General features: G+C 52.0%; 1 protein-coding gene across 2 annotated transcripts; it reads left to right on the top strand.

Annotated features, from left to right (window-relative positions):
- The first annotated feature begins 2,993 nt into the window (after window positions 1–2,993).
- TXLNA (taxilin alpha) lies at window positions 2,994–18,551 on the top strand. 2 transcript variants are annotated; one of them, XM_046661504.1, is made up of 11 exons: window positions 2,994–3,123; window positions 3,689–3,899; window positions 4,532–4,870; window positions 6,313–6,404; window positions 9,224–9,394; window positions 10,829–11,023; window positions 12,774–12,893; window positions 13,122–13,196; window positions 13,702–13,794; window positions 14,210–14,305; window positions 15,022–18,551. In XM_046661504.1, exons 2-11 carry the CDS (start codon window positions 3,722–3,724, stop codon window positions 15,346–15,348), a joined length of 1,686 nt encoding a protein of 561 aa, XP_046517460.1. In that variant the 5' UTR covers window positions 2,994–3,123; window positions 3,689–3,721; the 3' UTR covers window positions 15,349–18,551. The 2 variants fall into 2 exon arrangements, with proteins under 2 accessions (XP_046517460.1, XP_046517459.1); XM_046661503.1 differs by having other exon boundaries at window positions 3,016–3,163.
- The last annotated feature ends 364 nt before the right edge of the window (window positions 18,552–18,915 follow it).

Below are 18,915 nucleotides of genomic sequence, written 5' to 3'. Positions count from 1 at the left end.
CTAAATCGTCTTCTTTCAGAATGAGCCTAGATTTTGTGGAAGTGAATGAGGAGAGGGTGTTTAAACTTGTGGCCCAACAGTGGAATTAAGAATTGCAACAGCTTGGGCTGGCCTGGTGGTGCAGTGGTTAAGTTCGCACATTCTGCTTCTCGATGGCCTGTGGTTCGCTGGTTCGGATCCTGGGTGCAGACATGGCACTGCTTGGCAAACAGCCATGCTGTGGTAGGCATCCCACGTATAAAGTAGAGGAAGATGGGCATGGATGTTAGCTCAGGGCCAGTCTTCCTCAGCAAAAAGAAGAGGATTGGGGGGCTGGCCCCGTGGCCGAGTGGTTAAGTTCGTGCACTCCGCTGCAGGCGGCCCAGTGTTTCGTCAGTTCGAATCTTGGGCGCAGACATGGCACTGCTCATTGAACCACGCTGAGGCAGCGTCCCACATGCCACAACTAGAAGGACCCACAACGAAGAAAATACAACTATGTACCGGGGGGCTTTGGGGAGAAAAAGCTAAAAAATAAAATCTTTAAAAAAAAAAAAAAGGATTGGCAGTAGTTAGCTCAGAGCTAATCTTCCTCAAAAAAAAATTGCAACAGCCTGCTCCTGCTATAAAGAATGGTTTTTTAATCTGCTTTATTGAAATATAATTGACATACAGTAAATGGCACATATTTAAAATGTACAATTTGATAAGTTTAATCACTACAATCAAGACAGTAAACATATCCATCACCTCCAGAAGTTTCCTCATGCCCCTTTGGAATCCCTCCTTCCTGCCCAACCCCCAGCAACCACTGATCTGCGTTTTGTCAATATAGTTTAGTTTGCATTTTCTAAGATTTCCCTGAAGGATTTTGACATTTCATCAGCACCATTCCACCGCCCTTTGAGCCCACTGAGGGCATACAGTTCACCAACTACCCACTTCAGTTTCAATTCCTAAAGCATAGGTTATAGACAAGCAGCCAAAAAGTTGGTTCAACCCAAAAGGAGGGTTTTGGTTGGCTGATAGAGTGTGTTTAAGGTTTAATTTGTTGCCAACATTTAAAAAAATAAAGATGTATCTATCTTGAAAAATATCTGGCACTGTTGGGCCTGAGTTTCTGCTTGAAAGCAATCTGCAAGAGCTCCCTTTTACCACAATCACGGCCATTCTCAATGGTCTCCTTGACTGACAGGCAGATGCTCACATTGTTGCTATTTTTTCCATCAGATTTCCTTATTCCTTGTCTGCCTGCTCTACTCATTACCCAGCTGGCCTTGCAGGCCACTGTTGATCCTGATACACCACCCCTCACCCCATGCATACCTTGTTCTTGCTGCTTATGTTCTTCATCTCTGCCCAGAACACACTCTTCCTATGAAAATCCATCAAGGTTTGATTTATATGTTACCTTTTCAAGAGATTTCCAATAGGCTTTTCTGGAAGTAAGCAGGGCCTTGGTTTTGTGAGCCCTGGATTCCAAACTTCAGAGCTTGAGTGCCACCATTATACTGTTATACCGCATTGCCTCTCAGTGTTTCCTGGGAAACGCAAACTCCTGCTGCCTAAGGGGGAGACAACTGCCCTGAAGTCTCTAACTGGAGAAAATACTTAACACGTTAACAGCCCTAAAAGCCCAATTGGCACAACAATTTAAAACTTTCTCTGCCTCCAGGATGATGCTGGGCTTTAGGACTAGAGAATTTAGCCAATAGTTCTTGCCATGTCACTGATTTGTAAAGCAGGGCATTTCAACACCTCCTTACTAATGCTGTAGTAAGAACTCTATCCAGACCTAGGGAGCTACGACAGACGGCAGAGCACTGGCAAGGCTTTGAGCTGGGCCTCAAAAGATTTTGTTTTTGCCAGAAGGCTACTTTGGAAGGTGGAATAGCACCTGCAAAAACCTAGGAAATCCTGGAAACAGAAGTATAAGTGGAGCAAAAAAGGCAGAGGGGATAGGCAGGATTGGCTGGAAACAGAAGCCAAACCAAGTAGGCATTAAATTCTAGGTGCACGAGTCGTCGGTTTTTATTCCATTACCTATAGGTAACTGGATAAAGAACTGTGATACCACTTCTGCAGAGAAGTTGGGCTTTTTTCCCCTTTAGTCCCAGTGCAACTGAGACTTTGTAGAGAGTGGGCCAGTCAGAGAAAAGGCTCAGGAAATCTGCCGAGGCCAAACTTCCCCTTGCAAGGTCCCCTTACCCCTTCGAAAGAGGGACTCGAGCTGGTAATGGGACGGGGAAAACATATAACCTACTTTTACAAGTTACCTTGACTCATCCTCAGGGAGAGCACGCCATGGTGGTGATTTCTTCTGGGTAAGAGGCAGGGTAGTCTAGTAGTTAGAGATGGGTGCTGGTGCCAGACTTCCTAGTTTTGAATCTCTGCTCTAAACACTCGATAGCGATGTGACCTTGGACAAGCTATCTAACCTTTGCCTTACCGTCCTCAAGTGTAAAACGGGAATAACAAATAGCACTTAAACAGTTATGAGGATTAAGCTAGCAGATACCAGGAAAGCACACTGTAAGCGCTCAAAGAACTGCTATTGTTATTAAAAGCTTCTATTTGAATACGGAAATTGAGGCCCTGGGATAGAAAAAAATTACTGGTCACACAGCAAATCAGTGATGAAGTTAGGACTGGAACACAGGTCCCCTGCTTCCCAGCCCAGTATTCTATCCCTCCTCCTCAGAGCTCCTAGATAGTCACAGATGTTCACAGAAGGGAGGGAGGGGTGGAGGCGTGTAGGAAAGAACAGCCAGGCGCAAGGCTTTGCGAGCTGAATTATAGCGTCTGCGTGATAAAAACGAGGTTGACGTGCATTCGTACGGAATGACTGGCTCCTTCCAGACCTCACGAGTATCCAGCTCCTAGACTAAAGCCTTTCCTATTGCATCTTGGGAGTTGGGGTCAGCCCCGGTGCATGGAGGGACTTGTAGTCCTTTCCCTCCCCCCCACCTCCCCAACTTACCCGCCTCAGAGGCCGCCTTCGTTTCATCTTTCCCAGCAAGCCTCGCGAGAGCGCCGGTTATTGATTGGCTGCGGCGGGAGCAGGCGGCTCTGCCCGGCAGCGGTTACCCGAGGTTTCCGTTGCGAGGCCAGAGCGGGCGAAGCCGTCGGGCCGTCGGCGGTGAGGTGCGTTCCACGGCGGCTAGAGGGACGACATGATCAGACGGTCTGTGGGCCTGAACGCTTTCGGCCAGTGCGGGGAATCATGCCGATTCTGCGCGAGGGCTCGGGTCGGGGGGCAGGGCTGAGGCCTCTGCGCATGCGCGCTAGGCGCGCGGCGGGGGGGGGGGGGGGGGGGGGGGGGTGGGTGGCTGCGCGCGCACGCGCGCGGGGTGGCCCACGTGGGGCCTGGGGGGCGGGGAGGGACCCGGAATCGAGCGGCCCGCCACGTCAGTCTCCCGCCCTGAGCCTATCCCGCGCTCGGCCTGCGTGGGGGGCCGTGTTGTGCCGGGAAGCGGTTTCAGGATAAAGGAGGCCTCTCCTTCCCCGTTCCCGGAGCAGCGCCCCGAAAATCTGCTTGGGCGCACCAGGTTCCCATGACCGGCCAGAGACAGGGGGAACCGTTGGCTCCCTCCGGGGAAGGCCGGCCAGTTTGTTTTAAGAAGCTTTGTGCGCCCAGTGTTGAGATTTCTGATCCAGGCTGCGAAGAATTTCTTAGTCTGGAAAAGAGCAAGTGTGCTTGTTTCTATAGGATCTGCTACCTAACCTAGCATTGCAAACCACAATGAAGAACCAAGACAAAAAGAATGGGGCTGCCAAGCAATCTGGCAACGCTTCCAACCCAAAAAGCAACCCAGGGCAACCGGAAGCAGGACCGGAGGGAGCCCAGGGGAGGCCCAGCCAGGCGGCTCCTGCGACAGAAGCTGAAGGTTCCACAAGGCAGGCTCCGGGGAAGACTGAGGGTGTGTGCCAGCTCTGCTTTTCCAGCGGGCCGGGGGAGGAGTTGTGATGCCCTAGCCTAGCTTCTGGAGTTAGAGGCCAAGGCCACTGTTTACCCAGGAAGGAGGAAATACAGAATGGGAGGAGGACAGTGCCGAGTCTGTGCGATCCCCGCCCTTTCCTGGGGAGTTGCTAGAGCCCCCCCACCCTGAGCAGAGGAACAGAACTCTCTTGAGAGAACGCTCCGACAGGATTAAATCAGGTAGCAGTCAAATGAGACGCTCAGGCAGCAAATCCGGGTTAGAAACACCTCACCCACCAGTGGGTAACTGCTCTTCATGTTTGAGGCATTTCTGGAACGTTTTTAATAGCAAGAAGTGACTTTGCAGGGAGGAGAAGGGGACGGGCTAGACGTTGAGCTCCTACACGCCTTGCCTATGTCGGATGCTTTACTTACTCAGTTTCTTTTATACCAAAAGCAAACACGGTTGTGCAGCAGTGAGAAATAATTATATCATTTTATAAGTAAATAAACTGAGGCTTAAAGAGGTTAGGTGATATCTAACCCAAACTAGTAAGTTTGGACCTGAAAAAGCCCAACCGTTGGTATAACCATCCTATTTCTCACTCTGCTGCTCCTCCTCTCCTACTGTAGGAGCACAAGCCAAAACTGCTCAGTCTGGGGCCCTCCGTGATGTCTCTGAGGAGCTGAGCCGCCAGTTGGAAGACATCCTGAGTACATACTGTGTGGACAACAGTCAGGGGGGCCCAGGTGAGGACGGGGCACAAGGTGAGCCTGCTGAACCTGAAGATGCAGACAAGTCCCGTACCTACGCTTCGAGGAATGGAGAGCCTGAGCCAGAGACCCCAGTAGTCAATGGTGAGAAGGAGACCTCCAAGGGGGAGCCAGGCACAGACGAGATCCGGGCAAGTGACGAGGTTGGAGACCGAGATCACCGAAGGCCACAGGAGAAGAAGAAAGCCAAGGGTCTGGGTGAGCAGAGGGCAGCTACTTGTGAGGCTGGTGATGGGGAGGAGTTTGGACCTGACATTCCTTGGGCTAGCCTGTTCTGCCAGGATTCAGAGGAAACCCTGCTTCTCAGGGCAGCGTGTCACACTAGTTTAATCAAAGCCAGGGTTTTGGGACCATTACATAGAAGTGCGCACGTTGTTCACTGCACAAGGGCTTCTGGCCTCGGGAGCAAGTGGAAACTGAAATCCAAGCTGCACTCTTGGAGGAAATGGAGAGCAGGAGACCTGAGGGGCTCCTGTACCAGCCAGCACTGTTTTTAACCTGCTCTGTGACCTTGGGCAAGACCTTTCTCCTCTCTGGTCCTTAGTGTTCATTTCCCTACAGTAAGAACCAGACTAGACCAGGGTTGGAAACTCAAAGAAGCCAAGTTAGCGGGGGTGCCCCGTGACCACCAAGAGAGTACCTGCTTCATCTAAAGGATTGGCTGCCACCTAGTCCCAGCAAGTTGATAGCATGTAAAACCACAGGCGAAGTGTAGCCAGCCTTGTTTTTTTAAGAAAAGACAGAAATCTAGAGTTACGTGAAATCTCTAGATTTTTAACAGTTGGCAACTAATATGCTGGGAATCAAACAAAATCACTCTGTGGGTTGGATTTGGCTTGTGTGCCAGCAATTTCCAGTCTGCACACTGATCTCGGAGTCTCCCAGGGTTGACACTTCAGGAGCCTGGTGTTGTGCTGTGTTCGGCAGCTTTCCGGCTGACAGCAGGAAAATGGGACGCTGGCACAGGCAGTGGGGGAAGGTCACTTGGGCGGGGGCGGGAGTGGGGCTGGGGGCGAATGTGTGTGAAAGAATCAGTTAGGTGGTGTTATACCCGTGTCTTAGTCCCTACTCCTCCACCTCCTACTTCCATTCGGATTTAAAGCGGGTAGTTTTTGTTGTTGTTTTTTGACCTTTGGATCACATATTGGAAGGTATACTCATTTGAAAGCTCGCTCTTTGGCTAGGTGCGTTGACAGGAGTTTAGTAGTTCTTAAGGAGACCTTTTCCTTTTTGCATCCTTCCTCTTTCAGAAGGGCCTTCTTTGTACTGAAACAGTAGCAGTGCATTCATTGGTGGACACCTTCCTTTCACCTGTTGGTAGAGCAGGCACTTTTTTTTCCTCCCAGCCCTGGTGCTCACCAAGGAGATCCCACAGAGATTCAGTCGTTCATTTCAGAAGCGTTTGCTGAGCCTGTCCTCTGTGGTGGGCACTAGGGGCAGTGCTGGGGCTACAGTGACAGGCAGAAATGAGTTGGTCCCAGCCCTCATGGAGCACACAGTCTAGCAGGGAAGACAGCCAGTTCAACAAGCAGAAATAGAAAGTGTGATAAGGGAGGGCTGCCTCGGGGGGAGGAGTGTGGGCCCAGGCCTGGAGGACCCCCGAGAAGGAGGTCCACGCCTTTGCTCCTGGTGCTTTGCAGGGAAGGAGATCACGCTGCTGATGCAGACGCTGAACACGCTGAGCACCCCGGAGGAGAAGCTGGCAGCTCTGTGCAAGAAGTATGCTGAACTGGTCAGTGCTCCCCCTTCTCCTCGCCCCGTCCCTGCCTCGGAAAGTCAGCAGGCCACCTGGTGTGGGGTTGCGGGTACAGGGGCAGGTGGCTGGCTTCATTGCTTTTCAGCCGCTCTCTCAGCCTTTTCTCCTTCTGTTAAGGGGGGGAGTCACGTCCCAGCCAGCCTCTTGAGGTGAGAGGTAAAGTAAGAGGGGAAACTTCACGTTCCAGTAGGAGAGCCCTAGCTCCTGGCCCAAGTCCCGGGTAGCATGTCACCTCACCCCTGTGCACTTCAGTATGCGTCTTCCCAAAATATGAAAATGCACAGTGCCGTCATGCCACTTAACAAAATTAACGCCAACCACTTGGTGTTCTGTAATACCCAGTCCGCAGTCAAATTTCCCCAGTTGTTTAAAAATTTCAGTTTGGTCACATCAGAGTCCAAATGAGGTCCTTTTATTACATTGCGTAGTTAGGCCTGTTTTTTCCTTTTACTTCAAAATGGTCTTCCTCTCACGACCCCTCTCTTTCCTTTGACGTTGACTTACTGATCACTTGTCCTGTAGGTGCCCCACTTTCTAGCTTTGTGGTGGCATTTCAGTTGCTCCCTTATCTTCTTAGTTCCTGTCAGTGAAGTAGCACTTAGCTCTAGGAGTTTGAGCCAATTCAGGGTCCACTTCTTGGACAGGAATTTTTCATAGGTGGTGCTCGGAACTTCCTGTGGCATCTCAGGAGAAACAGCATGTGGGTGGCCTACTCTTAGTGATGAAAGATTGTTCAGTGGGTCCCAGTGGGCCATCCAGGGCTCTCCCTTGTCAAGTTCCCCATCAGAATGTGAACTAACAGGTTCATCCACTGAAGATCATTGCCTAAGGACTTATTTTTAAATTCTTTCATTCCATCCACACTTATTAGCTGGAGTTCTCCTGTAAGGAACTTTTCTCATCTGTAAAATGGGGGAAATCATACCTGCCTAATGGGGGTTATTATAATGATTAAATTAAGGAAAGAATATGAAAAGGATTCCTCCCTTTCAGAATGATCCAGCTGGGGAAAGATTGGTGATGCCAGAGGAGGAAGTGAGTTGCTAGAGTGGAGTGATGTTGGAGAGGAAATGAGAGGAGGTGAGGTCCAGGGCACAAAGAGAGGGGTCCTCGTGGCTGGAGGAGATGACAGGTGCAGGGGACTGGCAGGTCTGGAGCTTGTGCCCCTGCGCCTCTGGCTGCTTCTGTGTTCTCAGGGAAGTGGGAATGATAGTTTTAGCTGGGGCGGAGGAGATCTGAAAAGGAGGATGGAAGAGCTGTCTAGAAGAGGAGCATGAATAACATGAGAAATGTAGGAGGAGCAGTAGGCAGACCAGGGTCTTCCTGAAAGGGGGGGGTCATGAATTTAAAGTGAGATTCTTCAAGCGGGGCCGCTTCAGTGCCAGTGCAGAGTGAGCAGGAGGTTGATGCCCAGGGTTGGGATTTTGCTGAGAAAAGGGGGCAAGAGAGTTGAGGGTGTAAGAAATCTAAGCCAGGTAAGAAGCTAAGTGATTATTCACAGGAGGGTTGGAAGAAAGTGAAAGGATGGTTGGGTCACTGGACTGGACTTCCCGTAGAGTAAGAGACTCAGACAAATCTGTTGGAGGCACTGAACCAGAATGGTAGGTGGCGGTGGTCCTGGCTTGGGATGAGACAAAGGAGGTCAGTGCAGTTCCAGGTGATGACGAAGTCTAGGCCTGCACTGTCCAGGACAGTAGCCACTAGTCAATTGAAATGTGGCTAGTCTGAATTTGGATGTGCCCTACGTGTAAGATACACATCGGATTTCAAAGACCTAAGGGAAAAAGGAACAATGTAAAATATCTCAACTTTTTATATTGACTCCAGTTGAAATTATATTTGGGGGATCCGCCCAGTGGTGTAGCAGTTAAGTTCACACGCTCCACTTGAGCAGCCCAGGGTGCACCAGTTCGGATCCTAGGCGCGGACCTATGCACCACTTACCAAGCCATGCTGAGGCAGACGTCTCACATATAAAATAGAGGAAGGGGGACACAGATGTGAGCTCAGGGCCAATCTTCCTTAGCAAAAAGAGGAGGATTGGTAGCAGATATTAGCTCAGGGCTAATCTCCCTCAAAAAAAAAAAAGTTTATAATATTTGGGTATTGGATTAAATAAACTTTTTTGTTCGTTTGTTTTTGTAGAAGATTAGCCCTAAATATACTATGAAAGCTAATTTCATCTGTTTCTTTTTACTTTTTTAAATTGGCCGCTAGACAATTTTTCATTACATAATTGTCTCGTATTCTAATGTGCAGCGTTGTATAGTCTCATGGGAGGAGAAGACAGGGTCTGAGGAGGTTAAGGACTGCGAAGCCAGGGAGTCAGAAGAGTGTTGGTGATAAAAATGCCCAGATGATAATAGGAGTCATGTTAAAGAGCAAAATGGTGAGCCAGTGGTCAAGTCTTGGAGCAGTGGGAGGGAGTGATGGGGTCTGTTGATGAGTACAAGGAGGGGTTGCAGGTGGTCTCATCTGAGGGTGCGTGTCCCGAGAGCTGGGGGAATGTAATGGTGTGAGTCCGGAGAGCTGGGAGAGAAACTGGGGTGTGCTGGCTGTGCACCTCTGCTTGTCCTGTGTGAGTGTCCCTTTCAATAGCCTTGAGATGAGGCCCTTGAGAGGAGACGGGGTTGTTGTGAGGAGTAGGATGGAGTGTGTGCAGCACCCCTGCAGTGTCTAGCCTCTGCTGTTAGGGCTTGAGTCGGGACAGAGGGTCGGGTCAGATCAGCTCAGGAGACCCTAGATCCCCATGGGGAGAGCCCCTCGGGGTGCTTACCCGTCCTCGCCATCCCCAGCTGGAGGAGCACCGGAACTCGCAGAAGCAGATGAAGCTCCTGCAGAAGAAGCAGAGCCAGCTGGTCCAGGAGAAGGACCACCTGCGCGGTGAGCACAGCAAGGCCGTCCTGGCCCGCAGCAAGCTGGAGAGCCTGTGCCGCGAGCTGCAGCGCCACAACCGCTCTCTCAAGGTAGGCCGGCCGGGCCCCTGGGAGGGACGACTGGTTCCCTTTGACTGCCACTTACCTTCGCTGGGCTCTCCCCTAAAATGTAGCACAGGCTTTCAGTGTAGAAACGGATTTCCCCGTTAACGCCCTACCTCAGAGCTGCTGGCAGCCGGTTGGCGTGTGCTGCTTACATTAGGTGAGGTGAAGACTCAGGTGCGGAGAGAACCCAAGAGGCAGGGCGTCAGGAGTGCTCAGCTCAGCGGAGTCCTCGGGGAGCCAGGGCCCAGCGCTGACAAGCAGCTCTCCTCCCAGAGCGGTCAGTCGGGGTCCTTTCCCTGCCTTCTGCTTCTCTGAGGGTGGGGTCGGACTGCTCAGAGCCCGGTCACTGCCGTGACCTCCAGATGGTTTTTGTACGCGTACCCTTTATATGTTTCTTACAAAGTTTAGATCAGTGAATATATGGTATTGCTTATTTTCAGTTTGTCTCTTAAAACATCAGAAATTTAATGCAGTTAGATGTAAGGGATTCAAAGGTGACAAGGTCTGACAAAGCAGAGGGGCTAGTGCCCACCCTCCTCACCCCCAGTGCCCGGCACACCCACAAGGAGTAACCTCACTCATGTAATTTATGCACAGCCTTCTAACTTTCCTGTCTGCTTATAAAATCTTACCTACAGCTTTTTAAATGAAATTATTATACATGTCTTGTTTTATATCCCATCCCATTTTCTCATTTTACACGATGCCTTCTCCCTCCCTGTCAGTTTATAGGGCCAGCTCATTCTTTGTAACAGCATCGTTATATGGATGTGCTGTATTTTGTCAGTGCCCTAGTTAAGGTATTTTTGGGTTGTTTCCAGTTTTTCACTTTTACATATATAGTGCTACAGTGAAAATTCTTTTTATATATATCCCTGGCTAATTATATAGAATTTATCCACAGGATAAATCTCAGAAGTGAAATGAATGAATCAAAAAGTAAGCAAATTTTAAAATTTAATAGATTTTGCCAGATTGCAAAATGAGATGCTACATGGCCTCCCATCAGCAGTGGCTGAGTGCCTGCTTCTGTGCATCCTTGCCATCCCTGGGCATCAGTGAATTTTAACTGCTTGGTTGGGGAGCAGGGTGCAGAGCACAGGGATGAAAGCACATTAAAACAAGACTCCTTAATCTGAAATCTGGAAGAAAAGGCTTCAGGAGATCCAGGTTGCTTTAGAATGGCACTTCCACGCAGGCCCGCATTTTTCTAGAGAGAGAACCTCTTACTGGGTGCCATCTGAGATACCAAGGAGGCCATTAGGAGCCCCCATGCACAGGATCGTGGAGCCTGGCTTCTCCTCCGTTGAGAGCAGGGAAGGCTGTTGATAGAGACCATGCCTGGACTAGCTGGGGGAGCCTGGTGAGGCTGGCCGGGGAGCAGTGGATGATGGAGCTGGGGCCGACTTCTCTGCCCAGGAAGAAGGCGTGCAGCGGGCCCGCGAGGAGGAGGAGAAACGCAAGGAGGTGACCTCGCACTTCCAGGTGACGCTGAATGACATTCAGCTGCAGATGGAACAGCACAATGAGCGTAATTCCAAGCTGCGCCAGGAGAACATGGAGCTGGCTGAGAGGCTCAAGAAGCTGATTGAGCAGTATGAGCTGCGAGAGGAGGTAGGGTGTCATCGACAGCCGTCCCAGCCGGGGAATTGCGGGGCTCTGGGTGTGTGCTCGATGCCGGGACAACACTTTTCAGGCTTCGTCCCATTCTCCCGTTCTTCCTCCTTCCTTAGGAGGGGAGTAATGTCATGCATCCTCATATAGACGAGGCACTGAGGTGAAAAGACACTTGCCTATGGCTGTACAACCACAGGTCCACAGCGCCCTGTCCCAGATGGTAGGGCCAGATATCTTTAGAACTATCCAAGTTTGAGAATGGAGATAGGTATACATACTGTGTATTGCAAGCCCCAGCAGGGCCCTATGGCAGCACTTCCAAATCAGACACGTCAGTATTTATGCAGTTAAACTTGTGAATGCTCACCTGGATTATAAATAGCCTTATAGTGGTACCCGTCAGGTTTGTCTCCAGCTTATGACAATTTGAGTTTTCAGTTTTTGAGGATTTGGCATCTCAGGGGAGGAGCTGGACCTGTAGTCAGTGATTGACTCCAGGATCTGTGTCCTCTGATTCCTTGCTTCTCTGCTGCCCATGCCACCTGAAAGGGCAGGATGTCACTGCCTTAGCTCGTGTTGGCTGCTACCCAGCACTTGAATCCCTGTCTTTTGGTCCCCCCACGCCAGTCACTTGTCTGTTCTGGACCTCTTTCCTCGTGAAAAGGTAGACTGGCATCTACCTGACAGGGCTGGACCAGGCCCCTTCCTAGCCCCTGGGTTTGTGGTGGTGGGTGGGATGGGCGAGACCCTGCTCTTTTGGGCTCACAGTCCATTGTGGCGATCATGTGTGTGCATGGCCTAGAGGGGCCTCCCCGACTCTCCCCTTTTCCTGTATTTCATCTTCTGGGAGCAAGGCTGCGTGTGATTCCTTTGGTTTGAGGAGTTGGTTTGGTTCTTGTCCCTCAGCACTGCAAGACATGCAAGCTTCCTGAGCCACCGCAGAGCGCGGCACCTACTTCAGGGTGCTGCGGACCCTCTTGCTGCCCCCTCTTTCCCCCTCAGATAAGACCTTTAGGGGTGGGAGGGCGGGTCCACCAGGCCCTGCTGCTCCCCACTGACGCCCATCCCCAATCAGATTCAGGCACTCCCGTCCCGCCCCGTCTGAGCCTCTGCAGCGTAGATCTCAGGCGACTAAAATTCATCATGTCCCACACTGGACCCGTCCCCAAGCCACCTTCCCTTCCATATCCAAAGAACACGTAAAGCTGCCGCGTTCCTTGTTTCAGTTGATGTTCCCGTGGAAGTAGCGCTTGGGTGCATCGCCCTCTCCATCCCTGCTCTCACTTAGGACAGCCTTTCCTCCAGATGCACACGTCCCATCCTCGCCTTAGGGCAGCTCTCTGCCGACCAAGCAAAGCTGTCATCTTGGTAGACATGTCATTTTTGCCCTTTCTTCCCTTTTACAGGGGAGTTGGGGGCTACAGAAGTGAGGGTTGTCAACCCAGTGGAGTGTTCTCTTGGGGCTGGAGGTTTGAATGTATTTGTTACCTGGCTTCCTGGGAGCTCATTTTATCCATAAACCCCTGTGCTCACCCCAGACTGACTCAGTGGGAGAGGAACAAGCTGAGGTCAGGAAATAGACCTTCCAGGGACTTAGGGTTCACGTGGGAGTCCCGCCTGTCAAATTCAGATGGGAGGCTGGGCAGGAGGCCTGATCTCTGCAGACAGGACATCCCTGCAGCCACTGGGCCTCCCTGAGAAAGGAAGCTCCTGACAGGCGGCCCCCTCCCACTGTGCTTTCCCGCAGCATATCGACAAAGTCTTCAAACACAAGGACCTGCAGCAGCAGCTGGTGGATGCCAAGCTCCAGCAGGCCCAGGAGATGCTGAAAGAGGCAGAGGAGAGGCACCAGCGGGAGAAGGATTTTGTGAGGCTCAAGCCCCGGGGATAGAGGGTCTGGGAGGAGGTAGGTGGGGTTCTGGCTCAGCTCATAGCCAAGTTTGCCTGGGAGAGGTTGCTGCCTGGCCCGACCAGGACAGTGCTTCCTCAGACAGCAGTGTGAGAGCAGGAAGCCTCAGTGGGTTCTGGTGCAAAAAAAAAGCCACACAGCCCCTAGGGGCTTCTGACGGGGTCTGGCCTCCTATCTTGGAAATAGCTCCTCAAAGAGGCAGTGGAGTCCCAGAGGATGTGCGAGCTGATGAAGCAGCAGGAGACCCACCTGAAACAGCAGGTGAGACGTGTATCCTGACCCTGTGCCTCCAAGGTCCCCTCTCTGGGCCCCATCCTGGGGGGAGGAAATGGCACCCTCATTCTAGGACCACCTTGACTGCTGTGTGACTTTGCTGAGCCTTTGTTCTCTCTGGACCCTCCCAGCACCTGTGTGGTGGTGACCAGGTGGCTAGGTGAGCTCGAAGGACTTCATTCCTAGACGGAAGTGTTGGGCTGCTTTTGAGGAGGTGGGGACAGAACAGTTGTCGTTAGCTACGTAAATTATACTTAATTCTGGAAGAAAAGTTTGAAAACAAACATAAAGGCAAAATATAAGTCATCCCAAATGCTACTCTCCATGCTTAACATTTTGGGTTATATCCTTCCAATACGTAGTTTTTGTTTCGTTTTTTCTTTTTAAATGGTATCTCAATAGAATTTTTGAGTCAAAGCTGTGTCTGAGTGTATTGACCAGAAGTGCCCTCCAGAGAAACCCAGTCTTATCTGTTCTCTTCTTTCTTCCTCAGCTTGCCCTCTACACGGAGAAGTTTGAGGAGTTCCAGAACACTCTTTCCAAAAGCAGTGAGGTGTTCACTACATTCAAGCAGGAGATGGAAAAGGTAACTGATCCAGGCTGGGTGAGGCTGCTGGGGCACAAGCTGCTTCATTCAGACTTCGACACTGGGCCTGCATTCAGGAAGCCGCCATCCCTGGGGTGCCTCCTGGGGAGCCATTTACAGTAACACTGTGGTTGGTACCAAGGGTGGGGCTGTAGGAGGGATCACAGCCTTCCCCCTTCTCAAGGAACTGTCAGTGGATTGTACACCCTCACACTTGTCCTAGAGAAGGGGCAGTCTTGTCATTTCCTGTTATTGGGGGTGAGCATTTAACTTGAGACGTCCTGAGGTCGTACAGAAGGCCCTGACTGTGCCCTGTAATACCTTGCTCCCTTGGGACCTTTCCCCACCTTGGAGACACAGATGCACAGAGAGCCTGGCCCCCTGACCACTTCATTCTGTCTGTCACATAACCCAGATGACTAAGAAGATCAAGAAGCTGGAAAAAGAAACCACCATGTACCGGTCCCGGTGGGAGAGCAGCAACAAGGCCCTGCTTGAGATGGCTGAGGAGGTGGGCTGAGTGTGGTCTGCGGCCAGGATCGGGGGAGGGGTGCGGGTATGAGTATTGAGCCGTTTCCTAGATGTTCTCCCAGTAAGTGATGCGGCGAGCATGAAGGGGAGCTGGCGTTCACGTGCACATCTGTCTGAGTCCAAAGGCACTGCCAGCTGTCTCCCCACGGGAGGTGGGGAGCCCAGTGATAGGTCTGCAGTGGAAGCAGGGAGAGGAAATGGAAGAAAGGCATAAAGGAGCAGGAAAACCAAGGGGTGCCAGTAATACACGTAGTTTGTATGCAGAGCAGCCCAGATAATGTAACTTCATGGCCTGAGATATAGGAGAAAAAAGTCAGTCTGCTGGAGCAGCTGCATGCCAGACCCTGCTGAATGTTTTAGATAAACCAATTCATTGAACCTCCTTTTGAGATCTGTGAGGTTGATAGTAGTCCAGTTTAACAGATGAGGTAGGCTTAAAAGCCAAGTACGTCTCCAAGGTCATCTGGTAGATACGTGGAGGAATACGTTTTCTCCAAGCCGTGCTCCTTCTCTGCACCACACTGCCCCCGAGTAACAGCCAGGTCTTGGTGTAAACTGGGCTGTTTACTAGAAAGGGGCCAGCCTTTGACTCTAGTCTGCTCCCAGTATTGTTCCAGTGTGAATCTTTTCTACCAGTTGGCCTTGTTGGCTGGGGGCTTGACAGCATGGCACTGAAGGCCCCATTTCTTTCTCTAGAAAACACTCCGGGACAAAGAGCTGGAGGGCCTGCAGGTGAAAATCCAGCGGCTGGAGAAGCTGTGCCGGGCGCTGCAGACAGAGCGCAATGACCTGAACAAGAGGGTACAGGACCTGAGTGCTGGTGGCCCAGGCCCCCTCACTGATGGCGACCCTGAGCGAAGGCCAGAGGCTGCCACTGCCTCCAAGGAGCAGCGTGGCGAGGGGCCTGGGGCCCAAGCACCCAGCTCCCCAAGGGCCACAGAAGCTCCTTGCTGCCCTGGAGCACCGAGCACAGAAGTATCAGGCCACACAGGGCCCCAGGAGCCCACCTCTGCCACTGCCTAGGGAGCCTGGCGCTGGGGGCATGCTGGGAAGGGAGCAAGCAGCCCAGCCAGGCCTGACCCATGCAAGCCTCCCACCGCCAAGCAGTCCAGTGCTTAGGCCCAGGTGCTCTGACCTGGCTGGCATCTGACACTTCGCAGTTTTGGATTTTGTGGGTCAGTTTTACATACATATGGCATATGTGCAAAGGCTCATACATTTATATCTCTGAGTGTAAAATGGGCTTGCACTGGAGGTGGAGGTGTGTATGGATGAAGTCTGTGGCTCTTCTGTGAGCTGAAGAGTTTTAAAGAGGAGCTGTCATCTGTAGCTGCTGTCGCAGTGAGCTGGCAGGACAAGTGACTTGAGCATTTCCCTGCCTGATTTGAGGCTCAGACCCCTCCCGCCCTGCCTTTCAGGACTCATGACAAGTGACACCCCCAGGCCTCAACTGTGTTTCTCTTGTTTGGGGGACTGGGGCAGCGCTGTCTCTCCTCGCTCCCCTGGAAGCTCCTTTGCTGCTTTCGGCCTGGCGAAGGGGTCCCCAGGTGAAGCATCGGCGGGGCGCTCGGAGCTGGTGGTTGAGCTGCTGTCCTGCCTAGGACAAGGGCCGTGGAGAATGTTTCCATGTGGGATGGTGTGCTGGTAGGGAGCCCCTCGGGCACCGCTTCCCCTGCCCTCTGGTGATGCCAGGACCAGGCCAGTGATGCTTCTCAGTAGCCTTATCATTCACAGGTGCCTCTCTAGCCTGCACAAATGATTGACGAGAGATCACCCAAAGGATTCTTTCTGAAGGTTGTTTTTTTTGCACATGACAGTGTTTGTGTTGAGGGTCTTCTGAGGAAGGATTGGGGTGCTGTAGCAGTGGTGCCTGTTTCCTCTGCCCCACTACCCCACCTGGCACCTTTGCCATGTTGGTGCTGAGGTTTCCTGTTTGATAAAATCAGATTGTTTGTAGTAAGAGAAAGGAACAGGCTTCTGATGGCTTTGCCACAAGCTTGCCTATGGATTCCAATCCTGGGAGGCCACCGCTGATTCCCCTCACCACTGTCTCCATGTGGCAGTTCCTGGGCCCCACGCCCAACTGCCCCCTTGGCATTAGGAGTCTGTTTCTGCTTCCGGCCCCCACCCTTCCCACCCCCAATGTGCAATGCTTGAGATTTGCCTGGATCCGTTGCCCCGGAACCGCGGTATGTCCTCCGTGACATCCCCCTTCTTCCTGTGTGGGAGCCCCCACCTCTCCCCTGACAGCTAAGGGATAAGAATGAGATTCAACAATTGACTGAGCCCCAGAAATCCACAAGGTGGCTGCAGATATTTGTGTCTCTTCGCCAACAACCTACTCCCACCCCACCTCTGCCCTCCCCTTATACATGCTACTCTCTACTCTGAAAGTTCTAGTTGCAAACTTGCCAGGGGATTAGCTAGTCTTCTTAGAGAGCAACTTTCGAGTCTTGGGTCGGGAAGTAGGGCTCTGTTGAGCTTGGGGTACTGTGCCCCATCTGCAGCCGGGCCTCAGCTTCATTGCCACTGAGGGGGCCACAGCCCAAGATGATGATGGTTGAGTTTTTGCTTCTTGCTGTATTTCCTTGAAGTTGGTTCATTCTCCTACAGTCCCTTCATCTTCCACAACCGGCCTGCTCTTTCAGCCCGTAACCTAGTCCCTCAGGTAAATAGGTTCATGAAGAGTGTTAAGTACTCCTGAATCATGTTATGACTTAGACCACAGATGGCAAATGGCACACCGTCAGCTCTCTGCCCTCACCGTAGTGCACTAACCTGCTTCAGAGCGTTTCCTGCTAATCCTGGTATGTCCTTGTTTCTCAAGATGCCCCCAGCAGCTGGTGGAAGTGTTGAGGCCCGTTTGCCATCCCTGGCTGAGATACTGCTCTCCCATGGAGAAGTGTTTCCTAAGGTCTTGTCTTCCCGCCTGAAATGCCTGTGTCTGGAATAGGCCCTGACCGTGCCTCTTCAGGCTCCAGCAAGGCCTTCTCCCTCCCCCAGCCCCGGTGCCCAGCTGAGGTACAAAAGAGCTGCCAAACCTAAACGGGGTTTGCTGGACTATGGAAACACAGGGAAGAGGCAGAAGCTTCTGTCTGCCCCCTTTAAAGAGAGTGGGAAGGCCTGCAGTGGCCCCAGTTGCCTGCCTCGCTTCAGCTACCTCTTAAAGCCCATGGAGTGGGGGTGGGGAGCTACTGGAGCCCAGTGTGGTGGTGAAGTCACAGCTGCACAGCACAGCAGCCCTCTGAGGCCGAGTCTAGCTACTGTGTTGCTGCACTGAGCAAGGTGGCCCCAGCTGGGCTTCCCAGGTCAGAAATACTGGCCCTAGGCAGGGTAGAATGTTCGCCCTCAGCTCCAGCCATCTCTAGGCATCCGGGCTGGGCTGTAGATGGGGATCCTATTCTTCCTCTTCCTCTCCATTGACCAAATCTTACCAGTCACTACAGCTGGTCTGCTTGTTCTGCTTTCCAAAGTCAACCCAGGTACCTGGGTGCTGCCCACACCAGCCAGGAGCCTGGGCCAGGTGCAGAGGAGGCGGCCTGTCTATGAATGAAGGCCAGTGCCTTCCTTACTGGGGTGGGTCCCATGCACATGACCTCAGTTTTAGGACCAAGAGCTGTGTTGGTTTCTTAGATTGCTAGCTTTCCTCCAGCGGACCACAACAGGTGAGGCTCACAGCCCAGAGCCCTTGGCTCTGCTGACAGTAATCTGTGTTCAGGACCTTGTCCAGCTCAGAGCCTTGTGTACACCAGATTCTGAGAGGTGTCAGCAGCACTTTCTGTTTTGGTTTGTTTTCCATGAGGTTTTTGGACCATGGGCTGAGCTCAGGCACTTTTTGTAAGAGAATGTTATGTCTGCAAAGATGGTTATTTACCCTCCTCCACTGACATCTTGGTGGCCCTGCTGAGAGCTGACCAAGAGGCCAGTGGAGCCGCCCTGGTGTCTAGGGGGGAGGGCCATGGCCTGCTGAGCTGATCCTCCAGCTGCTGCTCCAGCCCTCTCACCTTGCACAGAATACAGGTGGTCACCCCAGGGACAGCCAGGCACCTGCCTGGGGGAGGGGTGCTGCCTTCTGTTCCTGTAACTGCTTCCCTGATGGCCCCATCTGGTCACCCAGAACTGTTTGAAGCTGTGCTGACAGCTTTTTTGTCTCCTTTTGGTAATCACAACAGCCAGGGACTTGATTCTGATGTATTTTAAACCACATTAAAGAGTCTATTGCCTTACTTGTTTCTCTCCTGACCTTCGTGGTCATCTGGTGCTTCTGGCGTCACTGGTTTGGCCGGATATGCTGCAAAGCTCTGTGGCCGTGCACTGGTATCCTGCATCTTGCAGAGTGCCCTCCTGATTTACAGCAGTCCCACAGGCTCAGGACGCTAGCAGAGTCACTTCAGCCTCCTGAGTGGGCCCCTTGGCAAAGTTGTCATGATGCTCATATACATAGGAGCATCAGAGATGATTTCTCTCAACAAAAGTTGCCCCTGCCCCTGAGGGCTCATGGGCTAGAGAGGGAGAAAGGTGTTTTTAGATAAAGGTCGCCAGTGCTGTGGGAGCATAGAGGAGGCCCTGTCCCCTTCAAGAGGATAGGGG

The sequence above is a fragment of the Equus quagga genome, chromosome 5, assembly GCF_021613505.1.
Source record: "Equus quagga isolate Etosha38 chromosome 5, UCLA_HA_Equagga_1.0, whole genome shotgun sequence".
Classification (NCBI taxonomy): Eukaryota; Metazoa; Chordata; class Mammalia; order Perissodactyla; family Equidae; genus Equus; species Equus quagga.
The sequence above is the reverse complement of the archived record's forward strand: the minus strand, read 5'-3'. Positions and strand labels throughout refer to the sequence as shown.

What these genes read in the sequence shown, in the direction of transcription:
- TXLNA (XM_046661504.1), top strand. Translation starts at nt 3,722, where the DNA reads ATGAAGAACCAAGACAAAAAGAATGGGGCTGCCAAGCAATCTGGCAAC. An exon ending in TCAAGCAGGAGATGGAAAAG is followed by an intron (nt 13,795 to 14,209) that starts GTAACTGATCCA and finishes CACATAACCCAG; the next exon opens with ATGACTAAGAAGATCAAGAA. An exon ending in TGCTTGAGATGGCTGAGGAG is followed by an intron (nt 14,306 to 15,021) that starts GTGGGCTGAGTG and finishes TTCTTTCTCTAG; the next exon opens with AAAACACTCCGGGACAAAGA.